The sequence below is a fragment of the Pelobates fuscus genome, chromosome 13 (genome assembly GCF_036172605.1).
Source record: "Pelobates fuscus isolate aPelFus1 chromosome 13, aPelFus1.pri, whole genome shotgun sequence".
In the NCBI taxonomy this organism is placed as follows: domain Eukaryota; kingdom Metazoa; phylum Chordata; class Amphibia; order Anura; family Pelobatidae; genus Pelobates; species Pelobates fuscus.
Window position 1 is genome coordinate 21251702 of NC_086329.1, and position 25793 is coordinate 21277494.

General features: G+C 41.7%; 3 protein-coding genes across 3 annotated transcripts in view; 1 reads left to right on the forward strand and 2 right to left on the reverse strand.

The window, feature by feature from the left end:
- The window catches only part of SPTLC2 (serine palmitoyltransferase long chain base subunit 2), a 31636-nt gene extending 30779 nt beyond the window's left edge, over positions 1-857 (reverse strand). The window contains exon 1 of the mRNA XM_063440502.1: positions 645-857. Coding sequence (XP_063296572.1) covers positions 645-773 — 129 coding nt within the window. The 5' untranslated portion in view covers positions 774-857. The remainder of the gene's footprint in view (positions 1-644) is intronic.
- A 4004-nt stretch (positions 858-4861) lies between these two features.
- On the reverse strand, positions 4862-18191 carry ALKBH1 (alkB homolog 1, histone H2A dioxygenase). Its single transcript, XM_063440449.1, has 6 exons — positions 18042-18191; positions 14270-14378; positions 12080-12242; positions 9631-9721; positions 7209-7402; positions 4862-5936 (listed from the first exon to the last, which is right to left on the reverse strand). Exons 1-6 carry the CDS (start codon positions 18171-18173, stop codon positions 5480-5482), a joined length of 1146 nt encoding a protein of 381 aa, XP_063296519.1. The 5' UTR covers positions 18174-18191; the 3' UTR covers positions 4862-5479.
- Positions 18192-18457: 266 nt separating this feature from the next.
- On the forward strand, positions 18458-25568 carry SLIRP (SRA stem-loop interacting RNA binding protein). The gene is made up of 4 exons (XM_063439673.1): positions 18458-18543; positions 22242-22300; positions 24299-24406; positions 25459-25568. Exons 1-4 carry the CDS (start codon positions 18477-18479, stop codon positions 25507-25509), a joined length of 285 nt encoding a protein of 94 aa, XP_063295743.1. The 5' UTR covers positions 18458-18476; the 3' UTR covers positions 25510-25568.
- The last annotated feature ends 225 nt before the right edge of the window (positions 25569-25793 follow it).

Consider the following 25793-nt stretch of genomic DNA (forward strand, 5'->3'; position numbering starts at 1 on the left):
TTATATTATTGGGGTGACATTACCGGGGAGGTTATATTATTGGGGTGACATTACCGGGGAGGTTATATTATTGGGGTGACATTACCGGGGAGGTTATATTATTGGGGTGACATTACTGGGGGAGGTTATATTATTGCGGTGACATTACTGGGGGAGATATTATTGGGGTGCCATTACTGGGGGAGGTTATATTATTGGGGTGACATTACTGGGGGAGATATTATTGGGGTGCCATTACTGGGGGAGGTTATATTATTGGGGTGACATTACCGGGGAGGTTATATTATTGGGGTGACATTACTGGGGGAGGTTATATTATTGGGGTGACATTACCGGGGAGGTTATATTATTGGGGTGACATTACTGGGGGAGGTTATATTATTGCAGTGACATTACTGGGGGAGATATTATTGGGGTGCCATTACTGGGGGAGGTTATATTATTGGGGTGACATTACCGGGGAGGTTATATTATTGGGGTGACATTACCGGGGAGGTTATATTATTGGGATGACATTACTGGGTAGGTTATATTATTGGGGTGACATTACCGGGGAGGTTATATTATTGGGGTGACATTACCGGGGAGGTTATATTATTGGGGTGACATTACTGGGGGAGGTTATATTATTGGGGTGCCATTACCTTTCCATCCAGGGCTCCCCTGTATCCGTTTTTCAGGCCCCCGCTCTCGGTCTTGTGTACTCCGTTCATTACCGGTTTATAGGGGGAGCTGTGGCCCCCGGGGGCATCCCCAGTACTGTACCGCGGCATTTCCCAGCCTGCACTGCGCTGCGCTCCTGTCACTGCCAGGCTTCCAAAACCGGAACTTCAGCGCAGCCAATCAGCGCACTTGACGTCACTACGGGGGGCCGACGCACGACAGGAAGTCATCCGCCAACCAGAGAGTGCTGTGGGCGGGGATTGCGAGGGAGCGGCCCGCGTGACGTCACACCGACCAACTTCACTCGATAAACTGTAGTAACCTTTAAGGGCGTGTCTATGGTGACGGGGCGGGGCTGGATATGTAATGAGATAAATGCCCTTATGTTGTGAAAGATTGTTTACAGGAGGGAGTTTTCCTCAGAAACTACATTTATATTTCATTAGATTTATTACATTTACATTTCATTAGATTAAAAAATAGTAATTAAAAGCATATAAGAATAGAACTCCTCACAATAGCGATACTGACCCAGCTTACACCATAACGTAGATAACAGGTTTATTTTGTTGGGAGTCTTTGGTGTGGGGCACAGCATACGAATTCTCACATAATCTTACAAACCTGTCGACTATATGGTGACCCCCCCACAATAGCAATACCAACTCAGCTTGTGCCATAACGCAAATGGCGTGTTTATCTTGTACGGTATTTCACAACATGCACATACCATCACTAATCTCAAGCGCTAACCAACCGATCTGTATAAGCTTATGCCTAACCACTTGCACCGTGCGATACTTGTTATACCTAGCTTGAATACGGAGAATCCTCCTATTAAGGTGGCATATTCGCTAAGGAGCTACTCACGTTTAATAACATCATACTCTACTTTTGTTTAGTCACGTTAATCATTATTAAGTTCTGCTTGTTACTAATATTCTGGAACGCTCAATTAATATAAAATGAGGCTGTTACTCACAGGAGATGTTAAAACTGTTATCATATCCCTATTCTGTATGAGAAACATACGTCTCCCCTTGTTCATTCTGTACCTTTTATAAAACTTGCCTCAATAAAACAAAGAATGACAAAAAAAAAGCATATAAGAATAAATTAAAACTAAATAAAAACCACACCCCTGACAATGGCTTCTTTAGCCAGCCCCCCCCCCCCCCCCCCCCCACTCATTACTGTCATAATAATTAGCCAATTGCCCTACAGTAAGACTCCCAGGATTATTCACTAAAGAGAGAATTCTAACTGGAAATCACGTTTAAAGGGACACTATTTGATTGAATGCTTTCCTATGGGGTAGTCCTAACGTGATTGCGGTGACTGCCACGATGTGCATTAGGTTCCCGATGTCGGGGAGGAGCAGCGGATGCGGAGCCTGACCCAGCGCCAAGGGACAAAAGAAAAGATCATGTCAGTGACATACCCCGAGATGCATTCGCACATATACAGAGAGATATAGACTGTAAGCTCATTGGAGCAGGGTCCTCTTCAACCTGTTTTTTTAATTGTCCTATTTATAGTTAAAGGACCACTATAGTGCCAGGAAAACAAACTTTTTTTCCTGGCACTATAGTGTCTTCATGCCCCCCCTACCCTCAGGGTCCCATTCCATCTGGGCTGAAGGGGTTAAACTCTTACCTTTATCCAGTGCCAGGCTCTCTTGGCGCTGGGGAACTCTCCTCCCTCTCCTGCAGTCAGCGCCAAATGCGCATGCATGGCAAGAGCCGCGCGCGCATTTAAACAGTCCATAGGAAAGCATTTCTCAATGCTTTCCTATGGACGTCCAGTGTCTTCTCACTGTGATTTTCAGAAGCACCTCTAGCGGCTGTCAGTGAGACAGCCACTAGAGGCTGGATTAACCCTAGTGTAAACATAGCAGTTTCTCTGAAACTGCTATGTTTACAGCTGCAGGGTTAACACTAGATGGACCTGGCACCCAGACCACTTCATTGAGCTGAAGTGGTCTGGTTGTCTATAGTGGTCCTTGAAATCCCCCTCTGATAATATTGTAAAGTGCTACGGAATCTGTTGGCGCTATATAAATGACAATAATAATAATATGTACTTCCACACAGCTACAATTTCCTCTCCCCCTCCGCAGCACCTGTGTATCAGTGAAACCCAGTAGTAGGGGGGGGGGGCAGTCAGAAACAGGGCATTTGTGTCATCACCAATAACACACGTTGTCTCAAAGTGAACATTTTACTTAAAATCTGTTACCAGGGAAGCCCATGCACAGAGCCCTGCCAAAGAGCTTTTGCATGGTGAAAAGCCCATGTTTTGCACATCGTAAGTGAATTTATTGGCACATTTGTGCCTTGTTACTTCTGGCATTGTGCATGTATTTTGAGACTGTTTGTGGTGTAGGGTGCATATAAACAGGTCTGTGTCCGTTTGTGGCGTAGTATGTGTGGCTAGGAGCTGTAGAGAGAGAGTATGTATGTGTTTATAGGGGCTGTATATTAAATGTGTGTGTATGTATGAGAATGTGTGCGTGAGGAGAGATTTGGACTCTGAGTTCTGTGTGCCAAACAGTGGGAGGGGGCGGGAAGTTTAATCTAATATTTTATTTTTCATACTACTTTTATTAAAAAGTCCAATAAATTCACCCATGCCACTTCATCTTAATTAAGTGGCATATCTGCAAAGGTCTTATCCTTTTTACTCTGCAATGCAAAATATGCAATTTTTGTTTTTAGAAAGCATTGGGAATTATGCAAATGGCTAGATACAGAAAGTATGGACAGAGTTAGAAGGGAGGGCATGCAAATTCTTTAGGCAAGAGATATTCAGCTTTTGCAAACTATGGTTATATCTACCCCCAGTGGAAAGAAAATGCTTACATGTTTTTTATTAGGGGTATATCTACTAAACAATGTTTGTTTATTTTTATTCGGGCAGTGGAGTGTTGTTTTAATATTCCCATGCCTTTTTCTTAACTCATGCCAGGGAGGGGAATGAAGACTCTTGGTGCTCCAGTGGTGAGAGACTCTAGTGTAGGACCACTGCACACAAATCATTTCAATTAGATAAAGTGGTCTGGGTGACTTTAGTGGCTTTTCATATTCCAAAATGTGGATAAATGCACACACAACTATAAGTCCCTTTTTAAAGGGACATTAGAGCCACCGGAACGTATTTTTTTTTTTATACATAGTTAAGCCAATTGTACAATACCATACCCGATCTTAACATGACTGTAAAAAGTTGACCAGTTGCTGCAACAAAATATATATATTTGCAGCCAAACCCCACTCCCTTCCCAAATTTCCAGAATCTCATTTGATATCCTCACACTATTGACCATCACCCATCATCCTGTGTCATGCACACTAGCCTCCCCATGCTTTCCAATTGGAAAGCATTGGATTGGCTGAGATCATCGATCTTTATGATCTCAGCGAAAGATGCGGAGCTTCACCAAGGAGACTGGTGCTTCAAGAGATAAAAAGTAACCCTGGTGGCGCTGGCCCGGTCACCTAAACGGTGACTAGGGCACTATAGCATTAGGTATACATATTTATACCTAATAGCTATACTTTAAAGACTATAATTTTCTTTAAATGTATATTTACTGGGTGATAATTCCACTACAGAGTATCGCTTTAACAGAGCTAAACATGAAATATTTTAAAACTACATAAATATAGATATACAGCTAAAGTGTGACAAAAGGGATACTATACACTTGTATTATATCTTATCTCAGCCTACAGCTTGTAGTGTCTGTCATGTTACCTACATCAACAAAGAAAGAAGCAGAACAAAAACAATAGTGCTCTGACAAGATTCCATAGTGTCTAGAAGTAGCACTGTTACTTTAATAATCACAGAGATGACACAGACACTTAGTATTTCCAAGTCGTAAAAAAATATATAAACACATAACAGAGTCCAGTGCACCCAATAAACACCAGCATCAAAGCTCACAGAATTTAATGTTTTTTTTTTTTGTTTTTTTTTTTTATTAAAACGTGTTACTTATATTTGATGTTTTTAGAAAACACCTGACTTCGGAAAACAATAATATGAGAGATTAAATAATGAGAATTTAGGTAAAGTATATGATCATACATTGCATAAGTCTGTCACAATGCCGACGTACACCATTTTTGGCAGATCCTGACAGTAGTACCTAGCCTTCATTTAACATTTCTAAAAATGTATTATACTAGTTTTCCTGGCACTATAGTGGTCCTTTAATCATTATTGTATGTGGGGGGGACAGATATTCGTCACATTGTCAATTAAACGGAGACTGAGATACTGCTCTGTAAGATTATCATTCTGCAGAGTTTATCAGTCCAAACATGCTGCTCAGAATTACAAAACATGGTGCCTTTCCAAACAGAGAGGACAAAGGAGATGTGGACTTAGCCAGATTGTAAAAGTCATATATATGCATAAAACAATGGAAGCTCATCTGAAGCTGTAGAGATTTTCCAGGTGTTTACCGGAAAGTAGTTTTGGAAACTACAGGTTAAACAAAGCATAGTATTCTTTCAAATGCAAGGAATTTGTATTGCTCTGATCACCCTTGGCATGGTGACATGGTGAAGGAACCAGGATATCTCAATGAGACCTTTATAAAATCAATGCAATGTGTTTATGAGCTTTCAAATAAACTCGTTTGCAATATATATAAAACCAAAAATACATCTGTCTACTGCACTCCAAGTGCTTATTGCATTTTAGTGCATTAAAGAAAGACGTTTGGTAGAATAACAATTCAATTTAATTTAATCCCAGCTTAAATAATTCTTCTTTATGTACTACACTTTTTCTAGCAGATCCAGGTCTACGTGGTCTTAATGCGTTTGGTGAGTAGGTGCTGTCCCTCACCTTCCTGTCCCGGTGTTTCTGGTTCATCCTGGTGATAAGAGTCTTCTTTGGTTGCATGGATTTGTTCATGCCTCATGTCCTCCCCTACTGGAAAGCTGCAGCCATCCTCCAGTACCTGCCTGACCGTCATGTTAATACGGGAGTCATGTAAATATTGTGCACATACTTCCCAGTCTTGGGAAGAACATGGCTCAGTGAGAGAAGGAGGAGTAGGAGTATTGTCAGATGGTGGCCCAGTTAGACTTGGAGGCAAAAGGCCACCTCCTGGATGGGGAAGTATCCTTGGCACAGCGTGGTATAATAGTCGGCTAGGACCTGCCATTATCATGATATCACCGCTGTGCATCATCATTGGAGTGGGAGCCAGCTCCCTGCTCAAGCCTCCCAGCAAATATATACAGGACTGTCCAAAGCTGCAAGGCAGGAAAACAAGAAAGGCAAGATTATTGCATCAGGTGATAGAGTATATGGAAACAGTACCAGTTAAACTAAGACGGGAAGCAAAGTATATCTAAAGGATAACTGAGGGTCAAAAACATAACTTTAAAAACCTTTATGAAAAGGAGATTGAATCAATACAGGAAAATATCAAGTGCTCAGTGAAACAGTCAAGAGGTTCTCATTCATTCTATAATACAAAACAAAATAATAGCACACTCAATCTATTAGGTCATACACAATGTTTTCATAGTTGGCCCATTGTGCACTAGGTTTGCCTACATACACCGCCTTTAGACAAGAACCAGTCCACAGCTGGATGGATTGTCATGATATCTCAGATCAAGCGGATATGACAAAATGCAGCTTGAGATTATCAATTAGCAGAAATGTTCAAGAAAAGAAAAAAAAAATGCTCATTTGCTGCCACCTGGTGTCAGTTTAGGAATACCAGATTATGCACAATACTTCTAAATATGTGCAGACACAAAAAAGATTTTTTTTTTTTTTTTAAATAATCTAAATAATAAATAATAAATGGATGCATGAAAGGAAGACTGTAGATGATTTAACCCCTTAAGGACACATGACATGTGTGACATGTCATGATTCCCTTCTATTCCAGAAGTTTGGTCCTTAAGGGGTTAATTACTGGTATGCAATTATATCATTAGATGAGTCTGCATACAAGCAAATATGTAAAATAATTTTCTTTTAATTGACTTAGAAAACGTGGTGAGAGCAGAACTGCATACTCTCTGATGCACAGTGATCGGAAGTCTGTGCAGCACCATCACAATGCCATTTGTAAAAGTGAATGAAGGCCCTAACATTATATATATACTGCATGGCTGGCTCGTATTGTTTCTACTAAGAAGCAGCGCATGTATACAAAATCACACGCAGTGCTTTACCTACTGATGTCATTTGCAAATCGGAAAGAATGCTGCCACTTTCTGGTAAAAGTACATGTGACAATGCTTAAAAAATATAAAGCAGGTAAAATTGTACTTGTACTTTTCCCTTGAATTGTACGCAGTAGTGTCCAGTGGGCAGTGCATAGCTAAGCTAGCAGCATCTATGTCTGTAAATGTACATACTGTGACCATTTAAATATAGAAAATAAAATAGTTATTGCTTTATTTGATAAAAAAACGTTTGAGAATGAGGAATATTTTACACGTATCCCTGCAATTTGTGAAATTCTATGGGGCTCTGCTAGGATGATGTTAGAGTCACTGACTTACCAGAAAGAGAGGAGGGGACTGTGCTGGTCCAGCTCGGACTCATCCACGTGAATTCCAAGAGATGAGTCCATGTGATAGTAATTGAGGATCCCTGCCTCTGGTTGAAACTTGGAGAAACCACAAGCTCGGGAGACGCAGCGTGAAAGCTCAGCTAAGTCTGGGGGGAAGGTGGAGTGATGGTCGACTGAGTACTTCTACAGGGAGAGAGTAATCAATAATGAATGACCATTGCAAGCTGAGAGACTAAAAGGGTTATTCACTAAAGTGAAAATTCAAAGTGAATATTACATTTAAGGCCAGAGTAGCCAAGCCTTAAGCAAAGCTGAATTAGAGAATGTTTCCAGTTCTGCTATTTTAATCTTTTTTTTTTTTTTTTTTTTTTTTTTTAATTCTTTATTTTTGTCGTGCACGGTATAACAACAGGCTTGTTCAGCCACAATAGCAGTCACAAGCAGCAAGGTAACGAACAGTTAAAACAGAACGTGGCATATGAGTATACAGCACAATTTTAGTTTTGTAAGAGAAAAGATAAAAACAGACATTTCTTTACATATGTTTCAAGCCTAGCTAAAACAATAATCAATGAAGAGATGCACATCCTGCTGTCTAAAATTTTCAAAATATAAATTAACTAGCTGGGTAAGCTCAGCGGGAGGTACATAGTGCTTGGTATATTATGATTCGTTTACGCGCTAATATGCACTGCAGAGTAATATTAAATAAAAATAAAATGATAACACAAACGATTAAGTATATGTAGATTAATATTAATGGCATATCTTAGATGCTTGACATAGAAAGGACACATCCAATTTATAAAATTTTGGTGTTGACAGCACCTGCCAGAGGGTACAAGCTAACTTAGCAGAGACCTGCAGGCAGATGGACAAGTATGAAAGTACTCAAGGTGATGCAGCTTAAAACAGAAAGGCATTTGGCTGTGATTGTAGGGGCTTAGTGTGTTGCAGCTGGTATCCAGCATGTCCCCATAGTAAATAGAACCGGACAGCAGGTAAACAGTTAAGGGACCTAGTTGGGCTCAAGGAAGACAGGGGGTAACAAGAGTTAGTGTGACAGTCTTTCCACATCTAGCAGAGTAAGGCTGATGGGGCCCCCTGTGGCACCTGTATCGCAGTTCACAGTCACCCTATACCTTGTAATGGTACAGCAAAGTCCCTGCCCGCCCTGGGGCTTGCCAAGTTTTGAAAGTCTGATGCTAGGCAGCGTGGTTCACCGATCAGGGTTTGATCTCTCAGAGGTTTGTTTGGCTTGAGCTTGCTCCATGTCGGTTCCCACCTCTCTGCGGCTGCTGGTGGGTCTTTGTTGGGTCGGCGTGTAGTAGAGCCTCTCTGAGGTGGGTAGGCGGGTTTGCGTTGGCGCTGGACTATAGTAGTTGCTGGGAGTACCGGAGGTCTTCGGTGCTGTGCAGAGGTAGGGCACTTATGGGTCCGACTTTGCGTTTTCTTTTGCTTGTGCAGGGATGATGCGTGGAGCCCAATCCGCCCTTTCATCTCTGCAGGGATGTTCATCTCTGCGGGAGGTTTCTTTATACTTTGGTGTGTGTGGTGATGCAGGCGAGTCTCGGTGCTCGTGTGGGCTAGAGGCCGGGAGGGTTTTTGCTTCTCTGAGGCGCCGTTTGCTACTGGTTGCACCTGGCGAAGTCTGCCCGGCGGGAGGGGGGGTCTGTGTTTGCGACGCCATTTCTGTGCTCTCTTTCCCGCTTGGTTTGTGCCCTGAGTACGTGGGCTCGTGAGTGCCTTTACTCGTGAGTGTGCCGCTGGGCCTTGTGTCGTGGCTTGTCGGTCCTCTATTTTGCGCCAGAAAGCCTCGAATATGGCGTTGAGCCGTGCCAGTGTATCTAGTCCATCTGGAAGGTTAGGTGGACCGGTTACTGTCGGCTTCAGTTTGCTGTTGGTGGGTCTCATTTGGAGGTGCTGCTCCGTTGCTTGGGCTAATCCTCTTGGGGCCGGGATGACCCCCGCCGGCCCATAGGGGGGGGAACAGGAGCCCTTGTACGTGTTTGCTTCTGTGGCAGGTCGCGGGAAAGCGGCCGTCTTCCCCGCGTCCGCCATGCTTGTAGGCCGCAGGCCTCGTTTTGCCGGGTTATGTCCCATTGGCTTTTCGTCTTGCGTCAGCTTGTGCCCCACCATGTCACCTCTCTGGTGGTGGCACTTCTGCCTCGATTTGGTGCCTTTTTGTGCCTGGTTTTGGCTTTATTTCAGTTGCCGATGCAGGAGCTCCCCTATCTCGCATCCACTCGGCTCTGCGGTCAGGCCCCGCCCCCTCCTGCTATTTTAATCTTAAATGTGAAATTCACTTTGAATTCTCACTTTAGTAAATAAATCCTTAAGAGACCAAAAAAATGGTCCGACAATGTACTACCGAGAGGTTAACGCAGCTGAAATGGTAATGGATTGGGTACCTTAGTGTCCCAGTTATAGTGATAGCCAAGGGTAACCCAGCGAAGCTTCTCCAACAGGCTCTTCTGGCTTCTGCGATCAGAGGCTCTCTCTCTGGATGGACAAAACAGTTAGAAGGTATAACACTATTGATTAAAGTGAACCTGTCATGTCAGGTTTAGTGTACACAGCGCTTAAACAAACCAAAAAACAGTGGGCTGTAATGGTTGGTACTTGGCATGTTCATTAAAGTAATAATTTTACAATTTATCATGAGTGAAAAATTAAACTGATATATTTGATAAATATACGTATATGAGATAAATAGAGACATATTTATTGCCTTTGGGAGCAGTTATAGTTATACTTTCCTGTTACCCTTGCTCTAGCGCCTCCATTTTCAGAGGTCTGTGAATTTTAAACTGTTGTAAAAACCAACATCTTCTGCTGCCCCTATTCTGCTGCTCTACATCCTCCTTTTGGACTATTTGACATGCAGGGCAAACTGCCTTAATAATGTCAACACAGGTATGACCAGTATATAGCTGGGGTTACTGCAAGAACCCAGAGAAAATCGAAATACAAACTTTTCCTATTGTGCTGCCGACACCTCCCTCTACAGCAACACCCAGGGTAAAGTAATCCACAAACATAGAAAATATGAGGGCAGCGCAAACAATTGCAAATGTGCACACCAAGTGCTACAAAAAGATTTATTATCAAGGACATAAGGTACAAACGTACCTTTTGATAAAGGGGATAACCAGAAACGTTTGTACCTTATGTCCTTGTAAATAAATCTTTTTGTAGAACTTTTCTATTTTTGTGGATTAATAATGTCAACAGCTGGCTTCATTGCCACCACACCGCCATCAGATCATCCTACACTCCACCTGAAAGTGTGAGAAACACTTGCTGGGGGTATATCACTGTGACAAGGAACAGGAGAGCTGTCATAGGCAGTTTCTGCTTCTCTTCCTGTCACTCAATCCTCTGCTTGGACCTCCATGCCACAGATCCAGAGGTCTATATAACCTAATATATAAAAGCCTAACTAAGGAGACTAGAACAAATTTGTGTGCTAAAGTAGTAATGGAATGACTGATGTTCCTCTGCTCACATGCCAAGTGTCATGGGGAAGATTTGCCCTGTGTGGGAGGTGTTCAACATTCTAAGCCAAACCTATCAGAAAACAGGTGGTAGCAAGGTTGTACCATATGTGGGTGTCACAACAGTATGACACTCGCAAAAGCTGTGGCGAAGGTGGCACTGGAGTAAAAACAAGTAGTTAACGTTTTTCAAAAGTTTATTTGGTAAATTATGTATACATTGCCTATGGATGTGGGTTCAGTAAAGCCGATGTGCCTTTAACCCCTTAAGGACCAAACTTCTGGAATAAAAGGGAATCATGACATGTCACACATGTCCTGTGTCCTTAAGGGGTTAAAATCACTATTATCATGAGAAATGATTGTTTGGATGAGTGCTTCTTATTAACTAGACATTGTATACTGTATTACAAAGGGTATTGCACCCACTGAGGCTACATGATACTTTGAGCAGGAATCAGAGTAATGTGGTCCCAATAGAAAGTGTATTTGAGGTTAGATGGCTGTGTCAGAGACTTCAAATCATTTCTAAACACATTGTTTGGACAGGGTTATGAATAGATAAGTCAAGGTTGTGACACTTGTAAGGTGCCATTGGTAATGCAATCTACATTATGCAGAAAGAAAGAATATAAGCTTAAAACAGAGTAAGTTAACAATGTGGCATGAAGGATTGGAGTGACTCTTACAGAGAAACATTTTGCAAACAGTGATATTTTCCAACTAACATCAATGGGAAGGGAGCTGGACACTGCAGATGTAGCGAAATAACAAGAGATTTTAAATATTGTTTCGCAGGTAATGCTTCCAAGCAACACAAATTCACTGCAACAGACTATAGCAGTGGTTTCTAAACCAGTTCACGTTCCCCGTACCAGTCACCAAACACCTTAGACAAAACTAAATAATACCGAAATGCTGGATTGGTAAAGAGGAACGTGAGGACTGGTTTGGGAACCACTGGACTATAGTGTTTATGGTGCTCGAAGTGTTCTTTAATGTCTCTTTAACATTTCTTGAAAGATCTCTTTAGAGTAAGATGCTTCCTACTTCCACCTCTACACTGCTAACAGTGATGGACCATTAAGGGACAGTGGGCAAATAAAAACATACACAAACAATAACACAGACACTAAGAGTATAGATAGTTAATAAGTTGATAAGAACAGGAACAGCTTATAACATTTTGGAAGACATGAGAGACATGCTTACTCCATAATAACTTCTGTCTGTCGGATCCCCTCCAATAGGTTCCTTCTTTTTTCCTTACAAATGTTCCATTGATGGTATGAGCTCATACAAACAGGGCTATTGAAATCCAGAGATAGATAGTGGTTCTTGCCATTCTAAGTTAATTGCTCACCTGAGCTGCTCCTTGCTACTCTCCCATATGTTGGCGGTCTGCTCGGCTCTCATATGAAGATCTAGGTTGCATACATTTGGTTTCTGTGGATAAACCTTTAGACATTGTCTCACCCAGCGATGCTGCCAACCAGGCAGGAAGGGATTTGATACAAAAAGAAATCCTGGAAAACAAAGAGAGGTATGTAGTATCTGAAGGCTAGGTAAAAAAAGATATGCTTCTGACCACTTCTAAAGAGACTTTTGATGGCGAGCAAATCTTAAAGGATTACTCCAAGCATTCATTGCTACTTTTGAGGCGGTTAACCAGCCTAAAATCTATGTGACCATAAAGTTGACAGCTGCAAAATAAGCAAGCGGTAGAGAAATGTGTACGAGATACAATGTGAAACTGCAAGTATGACCACAAGCAACACCATAAAAACACAATTAAAGATACACTTTAGGTACTTGCTTGGAGAGCCCTGGCACTGCCCCACTGTTCAGTGTTTAACCATTTTTACTTTAGCTCCACTGACAAAGTGACATCTCGATAGAAGGCTATAGAATAGGGCTTGTTAGCTGGCTTGACCTTACTTTGCAAATGTAGCCAATATTTCTTACCTTGTAAATGGCCTCTTGTTTTTGCCTTCTTTGTTTACTTAGAACTCAGATTTTTCTGTATGATCAGTAGGGACACTTAGTCTGGATATGATTACTAGTTTAGTAGCAGGTACCCGCAAATGCATGTTAGGGACAGCCGTAATTGATATTTTACCAATGCTTATTAGTAACAGCAATGCTTTAGGCTTTTATTATTTCATCTTTTCCTTCTTTGCTGGACACTATTCTGAGAGTTCAACTCTGTTACTAGTCATTTGTGCATTACATTTATCGTACATTTTCAGCTCTGTAGAATTATTGGTTTCATAGTAACCTTCATTGTTAGAGCAAGAAATATTATACACATCTTTTTAATAGAAATTATGTTATTTATATCCTTGGTTTCCATCTTTTGAAGGGTTACTGCAAACATTATAACCACTACGGCAGGAGCCAAGCGTAAACTGGCCCCATTTCTAGGCAATGGATGAAACAGTTTTGCAACCTGTTGCTCCAGATGACTGATCTCTTTTACAGGGTCACTCCAGACCCCTAAAACACTTTAACTTGCTTAAAAGGCACCATTTACATTAGAGAAGAGTTTGTTCTCTTGTTTTTTGATTTAACAAAAAGCGCAGATTTTAATAGAACTGTGAAGTGTTATAAATTAACCTTGTTACATCTACCTGGATGTCAATCAGACAACCAGTACTGTTACTTCATGGTAGTTTAGATGAAATCTTGAGGCAGGTAATTGTTCAGAACACCTGTCTTGCAAAGACTTCTTGTTCAGCTACATTGGTCTGTAAAATAACAGTTACAGAAACGCTCGGCTGGGGAAAAAGGTGAGGTCTTGCAACGGCTGCAGATAAGGGTTTTTAGATAACCCCAACAGAAAAATGCAGACGTCTTTTCATTGGGGGTGTATTTACTAAATAATAATTTTTAGGGGGAGGGTTGTGTTTTGTATTTGGGCAGTAATGTGTCCCTCTAAGGCTGGCTGTGACGTGCATCCATCTTCTGAAGAATGGCTGAGAGTGTCCGCTTACCTCACTCAGCCAACAATTGCAAATCTGTGCATAGGAATATGCACATATTTGACATTAGTCAATGTTCTGGACTAGCTAATCACACCCTAGTGATGCTGCTATAGGTGGAGTTACACCTCTGACAGAAGATGGGTTAATCTTCGCATCTGCGGCGTTTCATAGTGAAACACTATACATCCAGACTCTAGGTGCCATGATCGCTTCAAAATCACTAAAAGGGACAAAACCAGTACAGCTTAATGTAGTGGTTCTGGATTCTAGAACCTGTCCCTGTAGGTTTTTCAATGTAAAGGCTTGTCAGAGAAAAGGCAGTGCTTACACGGGGGTCTAGTAACAATTCTTTTGGCAGTCACTCATACAGCCACTAGAAGTACTTCCTAGACCAATGTTCCACGCGTTCAGCGTCCCCACGCTCTGCATGGAGGTGCTGAATGTTTCCCATTGAGATGCCAGCCACGTCAAGACCAGTGCGACGTGGGAAAAAGGTGAGTTTAAACACATTTGTAAAGCACTTAGAATATATGAATTCTCTTGAGTCTGTATAGTATTAGTGACTGTACCTGGGTAACCTTCAAGGCCATAAACCTTCCACTGGTCCAAAGGTTGTAAACCAGCTCGGCAGGCATCATGGTCACTTAGAGCACCAATAGTCAGCTCTTTGGGCTTTACCTGTGGAAGCGAAAGAAATGTATCACAATAAAATAAAACAGACTAAACAAATCTTATTCCTCAATGATGTAAGAGTCTATTTTTAAAGATGTAATCAACACAAGCACCACATACTTATGTTATAGGAACACTATAGTCACCAAAACAACTTTAGCTTAATGAAGCAGTCTTGGTGTATAGCTCATGCCCCTGCAGTCTCACTGCTCAATTCTCTGACATGTAGAAGTTAAATCCCTTTGTCGATGCAGTCCTAGCCACAACTCTCATGGCTGTGGCAAAATAGTTTAATTTTTAATCAGATGTTACATACTTTAAAAGTTGAATCAATGCTTTCATATGGGGTTTTAGCGGATGGTGGATGTCCTCGTGCAAAGCGCGAGGGTGTCCAGCATCAGTTAGGCAACCAAAAGTCACACAACGACTCAAAAGCGTTTCTAGGGGCTGTCTGGTAGAAAGCCACTAGATGTGAAGTTACCCTGCAAGGTAATTAGTGCAGTTACTCAATAACTGCAGTAAATACAATTGCAGGGTTAAACTGAAAGGGGCACTGCACCCAGACCACTTCAATTAGCTGAAGTGATCTGGGTGCCTATATTGTCCCTTAACCCAAGGCTCCGTCCTTGGTCCCCTTCTATTTTCTCTTTATACTGCCTCTCTTGGCAAACTTATTACCTCTTTTGGATTCCACTACCACCTGTACGCTGATGACACCCAGCTATATCTCTCCTCCCCGGACCTCTCCCCTGCCGTCCTGCAACGTGTCACTGCTTGCCTTTCTTCCATCTCTGACTGGATGTCCTCCCGCTTTCTGAAACTCAATCTCTCAAAAACTGAGCTCCTTGTCTTTCCTCCTCCTAATACTGATCCTCCTCTTTCGCTCTCCCTTCAAGTTTGTGGTACCAACATCAGTCCATCCTTGCAAGCGCGCTGTCTTGGCGTCATACTTGACTCTGGTCTCACCTTTGAGCCTCACATCCAGCATGTTGCCAAATCCTGTAGATTTCATCTTAAAAACATAGCCCGCATCCGCCCCTTTCTTGCACCAGATACTACCAAGGAGCTTGTCCATGCGCTAGTAATTTCCCGTATGGATTACTGTAACCCTCTCCTGATTGGTCTTCCCAAAAGCCGTACTGCACCCCTACAGTCCGTAATGAACGCTGCTGCTAGACTGATTTTCCTCTCTAGTCGTTTCTCTCACACCTCACCCCTCTGCCAGTCCTTACATTGGCTTCCTGTATGCTATAGGAGTCAATTCAAGGTACTTACTCACACCTATAAAGCACTGAACAACTTTAGACCCTCTTATATCTCCTCACAGATCCATAGGTATGTCCCTTCTCGGTCTCTCCGCTCTGCCCGTGACCACCTCCTGTCCGTTGTCCGCACTCGTACGGCCAACTCGCGCTTGCAGGACTTCTCGCGGGCGGCTCCCTTCCTATGGAATAGCCTGCCTACCGCCATCAGTCTCTCCCCTAGTCTTGCATCTTTTAAGAAGTGCCTTAAAACCCACCTCTTTAGGAAAGCTTATGGCCTCCAAGACTAACCAATACCTCACATACCTGTCTCTTGCCCTCTCCTAAAGGGCAGTCCACCTTATTTGATTGCAAATTCCTGTCCTAATGTGTTTTACACCCCACCTCCTATAGAATGTAAGCTCGATCGAGCAGGGTCCTCTTCAACCTATTGTTCCTGTAAGTTTATTTGTAATTGTCCTATTTATAGTTAAATCCCCTTCTTAATATTGTAAAGCGCTACGGAATCTGTTGGCGCTATATAAATTGCAATAATAATAATAATAATAACCCCTTAAGGACACATGACATGTGTGACATGTCATGATTTCCTTTTATTCCAGAAGTTTGGTCCTTAAGGGGTTAAAAGACCACTATAGTGCCAGTAAAACATACTCGTTTTCCTGGCTCTATAGGGTCCTTGGGTCCCACTCACCCTCTGGGTCCCCCTCCCGCCAGGCTCTAGGGTCAGGAAAAGGTTAAATTCCTACCTTTTTCCAGCGCTGGGGAATCTCTTCCTTCTTTTGCCATCATCGGCTGAATGCACATGCGCGGCAAGAGCCGCCTCGCATTCAGCCAGTCTCATAGGAAAGCATTCTCAATGCTTTCCTACGGATGCTGGCATCTTCTCACTGTGAAAATCACAGTGAGAAGCGCGGAAGCGCCTATAGTGGCTGTCAATGACACAGCCACTAGAGGCTGGATTAACCAATTTCTCTGAAACTGCTATGTTTACAACAGGCAGGGTTAATCCTAGGTGGACCTGGCACCCAGACCACTTCATTAAAGGACCACTCTAGGCACCCAGACCACTTCAGCTTAATGAAGTGGTCTGGGTGCCAGGTCCCTCTAGGATTAACCCTTTTTTTTTTATAAACATAGCAGTTTCAGAGAAACTGCTATGTTTATAATAGGGTTAATCCAGCCTCCAAATCCTCTAGTGGCTGTCTCACTGACAGCCGCTAGAGGCGCTTGCGTGATTCTCACTGTGAAAATCACAGTGAGAGCACGCAAGCGTCCATAGGAAAGCATTGTAAATGCTTTCCTATGAGACCGGCTGAATGCGCGCGCAGCTCTTGCCGCGCATCCGCATTCAGCCGAAAGGGAGGATCGGAGGCGGAGAGGAGCAGGAGAGCTCCCTGCCCGGCGCTGGAATAAAGGTAAGTTTTAACCCTTTACTCTCCCCAGAGCCCAGCGGGAGTGGGTCCCTAAGGGTGGGGGCACCCTCAGGGCACTATAGTGCCAGGAAAACGAGTATGTTTTCATGGCACTATAGTGGTCCTTTAAGCTGAAGTTGTTTTGGTAAATATAGTGTCCCTTTAACTCGGATAAGGGTTATCCTTTGAAACTCATAAGGAAATGCAAAACTCATAAGGAAATGCTAAATTAGGTCAAAATAGCCCTTTTGAATTCGAATTTCCATAATCCAATATGGTCACTTTGGCCTAAAATGTACAATTTAAACAGGCATTAACCTGGTATGGATCCTGCACTGATTAAAACATTTTACTGCCCTGTTTGGGCATTCTATTCTGTAATTCTTTTAAGTAGGTCCTGAAAACACATTATGTAAAGTTCATGCTTTTTGTGTATATGATTTAATTTTTTTTCTTTATTTTTTCGTGCAGTGAATTACAAATTGGTCTGCGGTGCCACGACAGCAAAGCAAACCGGCATAGAGAAAAACAAGTGTCCAAAGTCATGGCATACGGGATAAATGCACATTTTTTTTGTATATAGTAGACATGCTTATACCATAGAACTATATAGCTGGCCTGAACATTGGTAATAATAATTAGAACAAGAATTATTATTATTTCTAATGTTTATTGTGTTTACTTTGTATTCATGGCTGCCAATGTTGGCATTTTTTTCCATCTCTAGAGTTTGACCCATTCCTTACCACCCAAACAGTGAACAGAAAGAATTGACACCACTATAATTAGGGTAAAACAGGCATGTGGAAGGAAAGAAGCCAGCAAGCAGAGCATTTATAACACTTTGTTATTATTATTATTATTATTAATAAACATTAATATTATACTATTAGTCTACTAGGATTGCATTTCTCTCTGCAATTCTGACTGCAGGTACCGGCACATGATACTATGGTTTCTATCCCAGAGCAGTAAAATTCAGATTAACTCACTCCAGGATGTCCTCTGGTAAACTCTAGCACCCCACTGAGGTCAGGTGGGGGGTTCCTCCGTTTATACAGACGGAATATCTTTCTGAAGGCATCCTCCCCTTGCTCCAGCCTGCAGGCGGCCATCTTCCCCATGCCTTACTGGGCGCCGCCATCTTGCCTGGGATTTGACCTACACTGGGCGCCGCCATCTTGCACGAAATTCCGTACAGTGAGCCCCACATGCTCTCAGTTCAGAGTCACACGCTGTATTTTTACGATTTTCTTATAATAAGTATTACCACTAGTGTGGGTCTAGGCCGCGGCTTTAGAATGGCTGCGATACCCGCGAGTATTAGGCGTTTTGGGGCTGCATGGACTATCTGAAACAAGATGGCAGGGGTGGGCAGGGCTAGGCTGACGTCACGGGGTCACGGGTTAGAGGTCACAGTGTCCAACATGGCGGCTCAGGCGAGGAAGGTGTATGAAGTGTTCGTGTCCCAGATCCCATGGACACTGGCCACCAGTGAGTATAAATACAGGAAGTGTGCACTCAGAGAGGGGTGTCATCTCAGCCAATCCAGGCTGGCTGTACTAACTGTACCTGGAATACACTGTGTGTGTGTCTGTACTAACTGTACCTGGAATACACTGTGTGTGTCTGTACTAACTGTACCTGGAATACACTGTGTGTGTGTCTGTACTAACTGTACCTGGAATACACTGTGTGTGTCTGTACTAACTGTACCTGGAATACACTGTGTGTGTGTCTGTACTAACTGTACTTGGAATACACTGTGTGTGTCTGTACTAACTGTACCTGGAATACTGTGTGTGTGTCTGTACTAACTGTAACTGGAATACACTGTGTGTCTGTACTAACTGTAATTGGAATACACTGTGTGTCTGTACTAACTGTAATTGGAATACACTGTGTCTGTACTAACTGTACCTGGAATACACTGTGTGTGTGTCTGTACTAACTGTACCTGGAATACACTGTGTGTGTGTCTGTACTAACTGTACCTGGAATACTGTGTGTGTGTGTCTGTACTAACTGTACCTGGAATACACTGTGTGTGTCTGTACTGACTGTACCTGGAATACTGTGTGTGTGTGTACTAACTGTACCTGGAATGCACTGTGTCTGTACTAACTGTACCTGGAATACACTGTGTCTGTACTAACTGTACCTGGAATACACTGTGTGTCTGTACTAACTGTAATTGGAATACACTGTGTGTGTGTCTGTACTAACTGTACCCGGAATACACTGTGTGTCTGTACTAACTGTAATTGGAATACACTGTGTGTGTGTACTAACTGTACCTGGAATACACTGTGTGTCTGTACTAACTGTACCTGGAATACACTGTGTGTGTCTGTACTAACTGTACCTGGAATACACTGTGTGTGTCTGTACTAACTGTACCTGGAATACACTGTGTGTGTCTGTACTAACTGTACCTGGAATACACTGTGTGTGTGTCTGTACTAACTGTACCTGGAATACACTGTGTGTGTGTCTGTACTAACTGTACCTGGAATACACTGTGTGTGTGTCTGTACTAACTGTACCTGGAATACACTGTGTGTGTGTCTGTACTAACTGTACCTGGAATACACTGTGTGTGTGTCTGTACTAACTGTACCTGGAATACACTGTGTGTGTGTGTCTGTACTAACTGTACCTGGAATACACTGTGTGTGTCTGTACTAACTGTACCTGGAATACACTGTGTGTGTCTGTACTAACTGTACCTGGAATACACTGTGTGTGTGTCTGTACTAACTGTACCTGGAATACACTGTGTGTGTGTCTGTACTAACTGTACCTGGAATACACTGTGTGTGTGTGTCTGTACTAACTGTACCTGGAATACACTGTGTGTCTGTACTAACTGTACCTGGAATACACTGTGTGTGTCTGTACTAACTGTACCTGGAATACACTGTGTCTGTACTAACTGTACTTGGAATACACTGTGTGTCTGTACTAACTGTACCTGGAATACACTGTGTGTGTGTCTGTACTAACTGTACCTGGAATACACTGTGTGTCTGTACTAACTTTATCTGGAATACACTGTGTGTCTGTACTAACTGTAATTGGAATACACTGTGTGTCTGTACTAACTGTACCTGGAATACACTGTGTGTCTGTACTAACTGTACCTGGAATACACTGTGTGTCTGTACTAACTGTACCTGGAATACACTGTGTGTCTGTACTAACTGTATTTGGAATACACTGTGTGTGTGTCTGTACTAACTGTACTTGGAATACACTGTGTGTCTGTACTAACTGTAATTGGAATACACTGTGTGTGTCTGTACTAACTGTACTTGGAATACACTGTGTGTCTGTACTAACTGTACCTGGAATACACGGTGTGTGTGTCTGTACTAACTGTACCTGGAATACACTGTGTGTGTGTCTGTACTAACTGTACCTGGAATACACTGTGTGTGTGTCTGTACTAACTGTACCTGGAATACACTGTGTGTGTGTCTGTACTAACTGTACATGGAATACACTGTGTGTGTGTCTGTACTAACTGTACCTGGAATACACTGTGTGTGTCTGTACTAACTGTACCTGGAATACACTGTGTGTGTCTGTACTAACTGTACATGGAATACACTGTGTGTGTGTCTGTACTAACTGTACCTGGAATACACTGTGTGTGTGTCTGTACTAACTGTACCTGGAATACACTGTGTGTGTCTGTACTAACTGTACCTGGAATACACTGTGTGTGTGTGTCTGTACTAACTGTACCTGGAATACACTGTGTGTGTGTCTGTACTAACTGTACCTGGAATACACTGTGTGTGTGTCTGTACTAACTGTACCTGGAATACACTGTGTGTCTGTACTAACTGTACCTGGAATACACTGTGTGTGTGTCTGTACTAACTGTACCTGGAATACACTGTGTGTGTACTAACTGTACCTGGAATACACTGTGTGTGTCTGTACTAACTGTACCTGGAATACACTGTGTGTGTGTCTGTACTAACTGTACCTGGAATACACTGTGTGTCTGTACTAACTGTACCTGGAATACACTGTGTGTCTGTACTAACTGTACCTGGAATACACTGTGTGTGTGTCTGTACTAACTGTACCTGGAATACACTGTGTGTGTCTGTACTAACTGTACCTGGAATACACTGTGTGTGTCTGTACTAACTGTACCTGGAATACACTGTGTGTCTGTACTAACTGTACCTGGAATACACTGTGTGTGTGTGTGTCTGTACTAACTGTACCTGGAATACACTGTGTGTGTCTGTACTAACTGTACCTGGAATACACTGTGTGTGTCTGTACTAACTGTACCTGGAATACACTGTGTGTGTCTGTACTAACTGTACCTGGAATACACTGTGTGTCTGTACTAACTGTACCTGGAATACACTGTGTGTGTCTGTACTAACTGTACCTGGAATACACTGTGTGTGTCTGTACTAACTGTACCTGGAATACACTGTGTGTCTGTACTAACTGTACCTGGAATACACTGTGTGTGTCTGTACTAACTGTACCTGGAATACACTGTGTGTGTCTGTACTAACTGTACCTGGAATACACTGTGTGTGTCTGTACTAACTGTACCTGGAATACACTGTGTCTGTACTAACTGTACCTGGAATACACTGTGTGTCTGTACTAACTGTACCTGGAATACACTGTGTGTGTCTGTACTGACTGTACCTGGAATACACTGTGTGTGTGTCTGTACTAACTGTACCTGGAATACACTGTGTGTCTGTACTAACTGTACCTGGAATACACTGTGTGTGTCTGTACTAACTGTACCTGGAATACACTGTGTGTGTGTCTGTACCTGGAATACACTGTGTGTGTCTGTACTAACTGTACCTGGAATACACTGTGTAACCCAGGAGCTATTCCAGGCTATCTGTATTAACTGTACCTGCACCAGTTTTATATTAGGGCAGTGTTGCATCCTTATACCTGTAATGGGATAATCTGTGTAGTCTGGGGCATTTTCTGGCTCTCTGTTACTCCAGATACAGTTAATACAAACTGTAGACCAGGATCACTGCACCAACTCTATGTAAAACAAGTTATTAAAATATGTGATATGTTCCAGGCTCTGTGCGTAGAAGATTTTTCATGATTTATTTATTTTTAACATGATGCAAGTATGATTTCCAACAATGTGTGACATAGTGTCTTTTCTTTCATTTTAGGAGAACTGAAGGAATATTTTTCACAGTTTGGGACAATAAAGAAATGTCTTTTGCCATTTGTAAGTAACATATTTGAAAATAAGACTCTCATTACTTCTATATTACATAGCACTATACTTTTTTTCCTAGGTATTGGGTATAGCTAAATTCTAACAGATAAATCAGACATCTATACAGTATCGAGGTACAATGTAGCACTGGTGTCTTGAGGGAGCCAGTTTCTCAGCAGGTGAAGTAGCGTGGGTAAAATTGCAAATTTGTGATTAATCAGAAGACTGTAAGAAAAAGAGTTCCTTCTGTTCCACTATGATTTAACAAAACCGTCTTCAGTAAAATTCATTTCTGGAATGTTCAGTTTAAGCTAGCCCCAAATTTCAGTTTTTTTTGTAAGGGAGATATCCCATTAACAGGGTGCCATAATTTACTCCAACCAATTGCTTACGAGACACAGCTTATCCTCATTGGTCTTGGTTGAAGGTGTCCAATTTGACCCTTACTATGCTGTAATCAGTCATACTACCTCTATTAGGTAAGAATTACATGCATCAACTACACCCATCACCTTGTTTTTTTTTTTTATTTTGACCATTAATAAACACTATTAATTGAAAGGTAAATCTTGGAAAAATAAGGGTGTCATTCTAACATGCTTGTGTACTACACCATGGGAAATCTATTGTCTTAAGTAATAATTTAATTGGACACTATAGTCACCAGAACAACTACAGCTTATTGTATTTGTTCTGGTGAGTATAATCATTCTCTGTGTCACAAACTGTGTTTTCTGAGAAAATGCAATGTTTACATTACAGTCTAGAGATACCTCCATTGGCCACTCCTCAGATGGCTACTAAAGGTCCTGCACACTGCCATTCAGGGTCTCCACCGTCTGCATGGAGACACTGAACTTTCCTCATAGAGATGCATTGATTCGATGTATTTCTATAAGGAGATACTGATTGGCCAGGGCTGTGTTTGGCTTGTGTTCGCTCTGCCCATAATCTGCCTCCTTGGCAACCTTAGCCAATCCAATGCTTTCCTATTGTGATTGGCCGTGATCAACATTTTTGATGTCAGTCAAGCAGGCAGATCAAGGGGAAGACCAAGCAGCAGACTGGAATAAAGATAAGATTCTACTATATTTAGGAGGGGCTAGATTGTGTTTTTAACACTATAGTATCAGGAATACATGTCTGTGTTCCTGACCATATAGTATTGCTTTAAAGAACAAAAACCTGAAGGGATGTAAACTGGGAAAGTGGAGAAAATATATTATATTAGAAAACCACTCTGACCAAACTACTTAAATTGAATCTTGGAGTAAAGACTCATGTTCGTATCCAGTGTTCATATAGCTCAGATAAATCTGCAGAATACCCTATTCCCAAGTACTTCTTCATAAACTCACACTGCAGAGATGGAAATTGAGGTTGAAGAGAAGAAAAGCCTGCTCCTGGTAGGGCTGTATACAAATATGTTTGTTGATATTACCAATGCCATAAGTTTGAAATTCCTTAAAATGTTTGGAAGAGAGATCTTGGGCTGCATCACCGTACACAACACCTGATCTAGTAAAAACAAGTAATTTGAGACAGTCTGCAAGACGAAACATATAATTGTGTAATCCACTATTTCCATTGTATTTGGTTTAGGCAGCAGCTTTATCACACATTTGATGCTTCAGAAGCAGTCAGCAAGAAACTAAGCGTAATATGAAATTGTGGACCACTGGGTTGCACGTCAGACTAAATATGGGAAAATAGTTTTTAGTTAAATAAAAACATCTAGTAAGTTAAAATCTATAAAATATTCCTTTTCCTTTAATGCTATTGTGTGTTACTCACTCTAAAGCAAGCTTTGGTATCTCTTCTTGTCTCGAACAATGCAAATGTTTAAGCTGTTATTTAGTCAATGGAAAAAAAGAGTAATTTGCATATTAGGATATCTGTGAAGTCCAAACTTTCCTATAATCTGGATTTTGGTCGGTCTGTGCATGTAACTGGTTATGTCACAAAATCTGCAGTATAGTTAATGAACCTGTGTATTTTATTTCCTAGGACAAAGAGACTGGGTTCCACAAAGGATATAGTTGGGTCACTTTCGCGGCAGAAGAAGGGTTGCAGAACACACTTCAAAAGGACACACACCTCATCGAAGGAGCAAAGGTAGAAAGGACTCTACAAGAATTCTGTCTGTTAAAATACTCACTAGCTAGAATCTAGAAATATATTCAACATATGTATTTGGGTCGTGGATTTTAACATTTAATTTTTAAACATCCCTTTATCTGTTAACTGAAAACTTCCATCTTTGCTGACAGTTACTGTTCTGTGTTTTTCCTATCCATTTCAACTGGTAGTCAGCAAAGGAGAAATTAAATATGTAAATTATAGGCCCTAACAGTTGCTTATTTTAGGCAAATTTCTTGAGCCAGAGGACTGCAATTTTTCTTTAAGATGAAGTAGCTGTGGTTTTTTTTTTTGTTTTGGTTTTTTTTGTTACACCCAACTTGTTTGGAGTTTGCAAGTCCCTTTCTCGCTCCAGCTGCAATGGTTTGGAGGAACAGTGTTGTGTTACTCATTGCTTTTGCACTAGTCATCTGACTGGGACTGCAGCTGGAGACTGAGCTACATCTAACAATGAATAAAGAGGTTTGTGGGATTAAGTCAGTTTACAAAACTACAACCTATAGTTTTGCCAGCATCTGCAAAGATATTCTGTATCTACCTCCTTGGACAGTTTTATTTCAGGCTGCTGTACCGTCAGTGTTTGAGAAAATGGTTTGTAGGGAGCATTGCGTGCTTCAGTACTTGAGTTATTTACTAAAGTGAGAATTTAAAGTGAATTTTAAATTTAAAGGGACTCGCCAGTGCCAGAAAAAACCTGCAGGGCTTCTTCAGCTACTTATCTGATGCTGAGGAAGTCAAGCGTCAGATAACGGACCAAAATACAGTTTAGATTCCGGAAACGCCCCCCTAGTGGCTGTCGGCAGACTTAATGCTGCAATGTTTAACATTGCAGCACCAAGTGCAATAGGGGCACAGCACCCACTTCAATTAGCTGGAGTGTCCCTTTAAGGTCATCGTCACCAAACTGAAAGCATACCCAACACAGAAAATGTCTCTTTAAATTCTCACTTTCATGAACAAACCTGCTTGTTTGAAATAGACAGAACACTCCTCATGATGTATGTAACGGTCTTATTTTCTTGTTTCAGCTCCAGGTTCAACTGAAAAGAAGTCTGTCCAGAAACCCTGACCGAGACTGACAACAGTGCTTTATTATAGAGGATTTAAAAACTTTAAATAAAACAAAATAAAAACTGAATTATATTCTCCTCCTTTCCAACACAAGTACTGAAACTAAAGATAGCCTGAATACATTTACTGCACTCCTGGAAGGGTGAGCACATCTAACATACAGGGTTACTTACTAAAGAGAATTGTTGGGAATTCAAGGTTCCTTTTTCAAAGCTCAAGTTAAAGTTGACAACTCTTTCATTCTTCTAGTATGCTTATTTAGTCTAAATATTTGACATGTTCATTAAGCCAC